At 40.0% G+C, this 7,601-nt stretch overlaps 1 protein-coding gene across 2 annotated transcripts in view; it reads right to left on the bottom strand.

Moving 5' to 3' along the window:
- The window catches only part of KLHL20 (kelch like family member 20), a 42,142-nt gene continuing 34,541 nt past the window's right edge, over positions 1-7,601 (bottom strand). For both annotated transcript variants that reach the window (XM_080915032.1, XM_080915033.1), the window contains exons 10-12: positions 6,542-6,750; positions 4,901-5,007; positions 1-2,061 (exon numbers count right to left, since the gene is read on the bottom strand). In XM_080915032.1, the coding sequence (XP_080771158.1) occupies positions 1,977-2,061; positions 4,901-5,007; positions 6,542-6,750 (401 nt within the window). In that variant the 3' untranslated portion in view covers positions 1-1,976. The remainder of the gene's footprint in view (positions 2,062-4,900; positions 5,008-6,541; positions 6,751-7,601) is intronic.

Below are 7,601 nucleotides of genomic sequence, written 5' to 3'. Positions count from 1 at the left end.
TCTAAAGGTTGTCCTCTGGTGCCATGGCATGCTCCACACTATCCCTTATACACACACACACACACACACACACACACAGAGTAAAACAAAACAAAAAACTCCAGAAAAATGTTAAAAATTAAAACATTTATGGTAAATACTACCTTTATTTTAAAAAGTTATACATGCTAGAAAAAAGCATAAATGATACATGTAAACAATTGTTTACCAAATACTTATTTTTTTCCTTGGAAAAGGTGCAAATGATGTTTAAATGTAAACACAAAAGGTGCCAGGGGAGAGGGAGAAGGTAAAGGTTATTCCTTTTGGTTGTGGCTAAAGTCTCATTCAAAAGTTTTCCTGCAAAATACATTGATGGAGAAAAAGTCTGTCTATGACTATAATGGGGGGGGGAACCTTAGGCACTAAAATTTTCATTTTTCCCTAAAATTTTCAACCTTTCATCAGAAAGTGCAGCTTAAGAGACAGAATAACAGTGGCCTTCTGAGATGAAGGACGTCAGCTCTGCCTGTGCTTCGTCTGGCTGGCTTGTAGTTCCTACACAGGTGCTGCTAACATGAAGATCTTCCTTTGGTGTTACTAAGAGTCACCTCAGAGTCACCAGGCTGAAACATCCAGTGTGAAGTGAAAAACAGAATTCACTGCTGGAGAGAGGCCACTGCTCCTTGGTGGCAAAAAGGCGACAGGAAAGAAAGCTGCAAGGTGGTGACAGTCAGCACAACTCACCGGGTTTCTGAGGCAGTAATCGGAGACCCAGGTACATCTGGCCGAAACAATGAATTACAGGAAAAATGGGAAATGGGGTAGAAAGAAAGTTGGGCTAGACAGATATAAATGCTCACCAGTGAGTGCAGGTCACAGCATCTGAGTCCTGCTTTTATAGATTTAATATTCCTTCCTAGTTGTCCTATTAGTGAGATGTCTTCTTATTCTGTTTTTCTTTTACATTTAAAATAAATTTCATTTTTAATTACTTACATTTGATGGTTATATGTTTGTTTGTATGTATATGAATGTAAGAAATATGGGTACTTACAGACGGGGAAAAAAAAAAACCCGAATAAGCTAGCTTAGCAGTTTTCAACCTGTGGGTCGTGACCTCTGTGTGTGTGTGTATGTGGGGTGTGTGCTGAAGAACCCTTTCACATAGGTCGAGTATCAAATATCCTGCAATCAGATGTTTACATCATGATTCATAACAGTAGCAAAATTACAGTTATGAAGTAGCAACAAAAATAATTTTAGGGTTGGGGGCACCATGACAGAAACTGTATTAAAGGGTCGCAGCATCAGGAAGGGTGGGAAGCACTGCTCTAGATGGAATTACACACAGTTGTGAGCTGCCAGATATAAGTGCTGGGAACTGAACTTGGGTCCTCTGCAAAAGCAGCACACGCTCTTGCCATCTGCAGCCCCCTTTACATTTGGAGTGCCCTAATATTGAGCGCAAAATGGTAACTAGCGCATATACTAACACTTTACCTTCATCGCTGTCGATCTTTGTAGATGGACAGTGTCTAATAGAAATAACATCAGGTCACACAGAGCCCTTCTGCCCTTATCAGTACTTTTAGAAATCAACCCCAAACCTGGAAAGCAAAGTAAATTTTGCAGCTTGGAACATTTGCCTTTTTTCCCCTCTCCTTTTTTTCATGGTAGGAAGGATAAGTTAAAAAAAAAAATTAAAAACAACGTAACAACAACAAAAGCCCAAAAGACCCAAACCAACAAAACAAATGAATCTCCATCAAAACTCCATGATAAATTAAAGCCAAAATAAATACTCTTCTGCACAGAGCGGAGAGGCATTGTGCAAAGGTGGCATTTTGCAGGTGAGTCCGTCGTTAGACTGGTTTCTCTGAATGTTGAGGCACCGGCAAAGAATAAAGTTTGTTCTATTGTTTCTCGAGCTGTACAAGCTTCGAAGTCAAGGCTCTTCCAAATATAAAGAAGCGTATGCAAGTTTTTTTCTGTGTTCACCATATATGGGATTCACAGTGTGTCATTTTAATAACTCCTACACCACCTCCTAGCCGACGGTAATTCATCCCTCCATATAACCTGCAAAGAGAAAAACAAAGGCATACTTTCTAACTGGAAAAAGCACTGCTCCTTCTAAATGAAGACATCAGTCACACCATTTTCAGCTTCATACATCTCTGCCATAGTTAGAAGCAAACTGAACACAGGCAAGTAACAGAAGGAACTCAGACTATGACTGAAAAGCTCTCAGATGTATGAGGCTGGCCCGCCCTTTTGCACTAGAGATTTGCCCCTAGACTGGCTTCCAAAACACAAATCATTATGTTCTACATTGTTGTGTCTAATTTTATGCACAGCTATCTATTTTCCCAGTTACATTTTCTCCTTGCCTAAAACCTCTCAATTATTAATTAGTTAATTACTGTCTTCTCTCTCTTGCTATGCTCTCCCCAGGCCCACAGCTGTGGAAGCGCTGGTATTGCAGGTGTGCACCACTGAATTGCCTTTATTATTTCTGATTTTTCTATTTCATTTTTGAGCTGTTCTCATTCCAGCCCTGGTTGCTTCAAATTCATCGCAATCCTCCTGCCTTAGCTTCCACAGGGCTGGGATTATAGGTATGAGCATCAAGCCAAGCTGTTCAATTTTTTCTTCCATTCCTCTTCTCTCCTCCTCCCTTCCTTTCTCTCTTCCCTCGTCCCTCTCTCCCCCCCTCTCCTTTCCTTTCTTTTTGTGTATCAATAATATATTGTGTGCAGGTGCACATATGACTGGAGACCAGAGGTCACCTTAGATGTCATTCTTCAGAAGACATCATTTTGTTTGGTTTTTGAGACAGGGTCTTTTGGTGGCCTGGAACTCATCATGTAGGCTTGGCTGACTGGTCAGGGAGCCCTGGGATCTGTTTTGAACCTGCCTCCCCAGCTTTGCTATTACAGATGCATACCACCACGTTTGGCTTTTTGTGTGGGTTCTGTGGGTTAAAATCAAGTCTTTATGCTTACAGAAGCTTTACAAACTGCTTTTTCTTCCCAACCCACCAGTTATTTGTTTTTATTCCCTTGTCTATATAATATCATTTATATAGTATCATCTATAAAGTAGCATTTAGTTTGTGATATGTGAACAAGATCATCTTCAAAGTTAAAGACTTTTAGGGGAAAATACTAGCTCCTTATTTAGCAATGAAATAAAATTGATTTGGAATATGCACCAGGTATGGTAATACATACACATAGTCATCAAACATGGAAGGATGAGGCAGGATGATTATTTCAGCTTAAAACTAGCCTTGACCTATAGAGTTCTAAGCCAACCCAGGCTATAGAGGGATACTTTCTTAAAAAGCAAAACAAACAACCCAAAACCAAACAACAACAACAAACCAAACATGGTGGCCCGTGCTCATAATCCCAGCACTCAGGAGACTGAGGAGGAGGACTGCTGTGAGTTCGAGGGCAGCCTGGGCTGCAGAGTAGTTCAAAGTTAGCTTGGTGTATAGTGAAACCCTGCTTCAAAAAGCCAACAACAAAAACAAAATTAATAAGTTTAGGCTGGGAATAGAACCCACACCTTTAACCCAGCACTGAGGAGGCAGAGGCAGGTGGATCTGAGTTTGAGGCCAGCTTGGTCTAAAGAGTTTCAGGACAGCCAGGGCTGCACAGAGAAACCCTGTCTCAAAAAATGAAACAAAATAAACAAAAAAAAAAAAAAAAAACCCAAACCAACAAATGTTTTTAGATTATAGGTGTACACATATATCACAGATTACATTATCAATCTATAGATAATTTTTAAGACCTTCATGAACATTATTCATCACACATTACTAATTTTAATGATGGTTACTGACAAAACTCCACATACAAATTACAGTGATTATGAGACAGAAGTAGTTATAGCTATTTCTTTAATTATGCGTGCTATAAATTTCTACCAAAACCAAAACAAACCAGAACGAAACTGTATAAAGAAGTAAACATTCCATGAACGGGAGGCTCTTCCTTGTGCAAATCTGCTCTTCTCGGTCCTTACCCTCTTATTGATCTAGCAAGGCTTCTGTGGCGCACTGCAGACAGGCCTCCCTGTCTTCCTCACCCGCCTTTGTTTGCTAGTCACACAGCACTTCACCTAGTATGACACTACAGTGCCAACACTGGCACTGCCAGGAATCTGTCTTCACTTTTGTTTCCTCAGGGACCAGAACATAAGCATCATCCTGAAAAATGTAATGTTGGAGCAAAAAGCACTACTGAACCCAGGTTCTCATCCAGCTTGGCATGGACTCTACCACTGTGCCCAGCCCTGTCCCTGAGGACTTACAAACAGCATAAAACTAAATCTATAAAAGGAAGTTTAACATAGTTAACCTATCAAAAATAAGATGCAGCTTCCTATCTAAAAATGAACTTCAAAACAGATTTCAAACCTATATCAATATACTTTTAAAAGCTAAAGGAGGAATAGGTTTCAAAATAGTGTTTTGAAAGTAACTACATTTTATTCCCTACAAAGAAGGCTTCTCAAAATACAAGAGCCTGCATACCCAGGCTGCGAACTGCAGATCCTGGCTCCGAGTCTCATGACGGCACCAGCTTATTTATACATACTTTTATTCTTTGATGTGTTGGTTTCCCCAGCAGGATATGATGGGAATAGAAAGGATATTCCTCATTGCTTTTCTCACCTCTACTTACATAAAATGAGATGGTTATTAGAAGAACTTAAGAATATTTTTATCAGATACTTTAGAACAACCAAGTTAAAATCATCATCATATCTGGGTTACTTCAGCTCCCTTCAGGAAACCACATGAGGATGTCAGTATGTTGGTATCCCATTTTTGGTGGCCATGATCTTTCCCAAGCCTATGACTTTAAGTTAGGAATGAAAAGACTTGGAAAAGTCTAAAGGTTACCTCCATGTATTGGCATCTGGGTCAAAAACTTCAATGGTCTTCAAGTATGTTGTGCCATCAAAACCCCCTACTGCCATGAGCTGTCCATTGACCACGGCCAGGCCGACCTGTAGGAGCAAAGCACAGAGGCTGCCGGAGAAGTGGGAAAACACTGGGGACTTCACTGTTTCTAGGTAGATTACTCAAGTCTCTTAGACTCTACTTTACATGACTTCAGGGAGAAAAGCAGCAATCTCTGAAATGATGGGAGCCATTAGAAGTGCACAAGAGTCAGATGCACTTGTAAAATGCAGAAAACTATTCACTCGGTATGAACAAGCACCTCCAAACTGCTCTCACTTCTGGTTTTCCCACTCTAATCCATCTTCTACATTGCTACTAAAATATTAAAAACACAAACATAAACATATCATTCCTGTTCAGAAACTTCTAAGCCTCCATTCTGCCTAAGACAGGTTTTAGGTCTGTGATGATACTCAGGTTTTCAGAAATCTGGCCACCAAGTTTGGCATTACCTTTACATTTCCCCATCTCCTAATGAATGTCCTCTAGGCTCTTGTAATACTGGAGAAACTGTTAGCCTCTGAACAGTATATGGGGCTCAGTAACTATGTGCATTAAGCCCATTCTCCCTCGTGCTTCCGTCACATAGCACTGCCACAGCACATCCTCACTGAAGACACTGAGAGCTCCAGGAGAAGAATCCTGTAAACAGTTTGCCTTCTAAACGAGTGAAAATGTAATCAAGATGGACAGTGAGAGTAACAGGAATATATCTAAAAGCCTGTTCGCTCCCAGTAATAAATCGAGACTTGACGGTGTCTTTCAATGAGACCCCTTAATGTATGAAAATCAGAGTTTGCTCCTTTTTATCCTCAGATTAGGGAATCTCTAGGTGCAGTTTGCTTCTTTTTCCTGTCAAGTATGTGTCCTACACTGATGGACTCCTGCCACAATTAACGTTTGCTGGTTAGGTTTCACCGAGACAAACACTCCTGAAGGTGAATTTTATCTTCCATTTTGGACATCTCTTAGTGATCAGTCATTCACTTGTAGCTGAGACTATGACAAGAGGTCAGTCAGATGTGGCCTACATTATAGATGGGGCAGAACCAAACCACCTTTGGAAGATTTGTAGAAGGGCCAGATATGGTTTATTGTTTGTATCAGTATACAAAGTCTACTTGAAAAAATTAGCTAGAAATATGGCACAGGAATAGTTAGTGCTATAATACAGAAGTTAAATAGGGGATGATATAGGAAAGATACCATCCAGAGAAATAGCTGGTGAAAGATAAATAAAAAAAAATAGCTATACAATTATATATATATATATATATATATATATATATATATATATATATATATATATATATATATATGAATGGATAGAAAATATTTAGCTACTGGAATTAAAAGCAATCTTAAGAAATACAAGCTCTTTGTTTTTTTTTTTTTTTTTTCTTCTTGTTTTGCCTAAAAGCACCTTGACAGCTGAGACACTGGAATTACCACACATGGACATCAGCACTTCACCTCGCAGTGTCCTACAAGCTTACTGTTTAGGGAATTTCTTTTACACACTCCCTCTCACTCAGTGCTTGCTTGCAAAGTTCACAGCTCCCAGTAGCTGGCACTTACCCCACTCCTGCGGGATGTCATGGCCACCACGGGAGACCACTGGTTAGTTCTGGGGTTGTATCTCTCAGCACTGCTAAGCTCTGTAGTGTCATCTCTCCCTCCCACAGCATAGATCATGTCCTGGTACACTGCACAACCTAGGTGTTTCCTTCGGGTCCCCATAGGCGCTATGGTGTGCCACCTGTTTTCCTGAGGGTTGTAGCGTTCCACTGCAGTGAAAAGAAAGATCAGGGGGTGAGCATGCACCAGCTTCCTTTTTCACAGCCACTAAAACTGCAAGAACACTTATTTTCAGTAAACCATCTGATCAGGAACCAGTTTCTTACAGTCATCTTCTGAGGATAGGGCATTTATTAACTTCTAGTTGTGGCCACATAACAAATTACATGCACTCTCTTTATCTTCTAATAGGGTGGAACTTCATTATGACTTAAAAAAAGTTTAGTATTAAAAATTTATTGTTATAATTAGATAGCTTTTGTACTCTTATAATCCTGATATAATTTACTCAATTATTTATTCATGTTTTGCCTTTTTTTTTTTTTTTTTTGGTGGAGTCTTACTATATGGTGCTAGCCTAGAACTCACTATGTATCCCAGCCTCAAACTCATGATTCTCTGTCCCTGTATCCGAAGTGCTGGGATTACTGCCATACTTCCCCATGCCTAGCTTGCCTAGCTTGCCTAGTGATCCACTGAAGTACATGACAGTGAGTCTCACGGTGCGCCACCGACAATATCCTTAGATTAAAATACTGATCATGTCTAGACCAGTGATCTCAACCTGTGGATCACAACCCCTTTTTGGGGGTGGGGAATCACATATCAGATATTTACAGTCAGATTCATAATAGTTGTGAAGTAGTAACTAATTAACTTTATGGTTGGGAGTCAGCACAACATGAGGAGCTGTGTTAAAGGATTGCTGTATTAGGGAGTTTGAGAACCACTGATCTAGACAGAAAAGGCAAAGCTTGTAGTTCTAAGGTTCTACTTATTCTTATATGAAAAGAATTCTTTTACTGAGGGGAAGTGGTGATTATGAGAGGTAGGGAACTCA

The sequence above is a fragment of the Micromys minutus genome (assembly GCF_963924665.1).
Source record: "Micromys minutus genome assembly, chromosome: 1".
NCBI lineage: Eukaryota > Metazoa > Chordata > Mammalia > Rodentia > Muridae > Micromys > Micromys minutus.
Note: the sequence above shows the minus strand (reverse complement) of the source record. Positions and strands in the feature narration are given on the sequence as shown.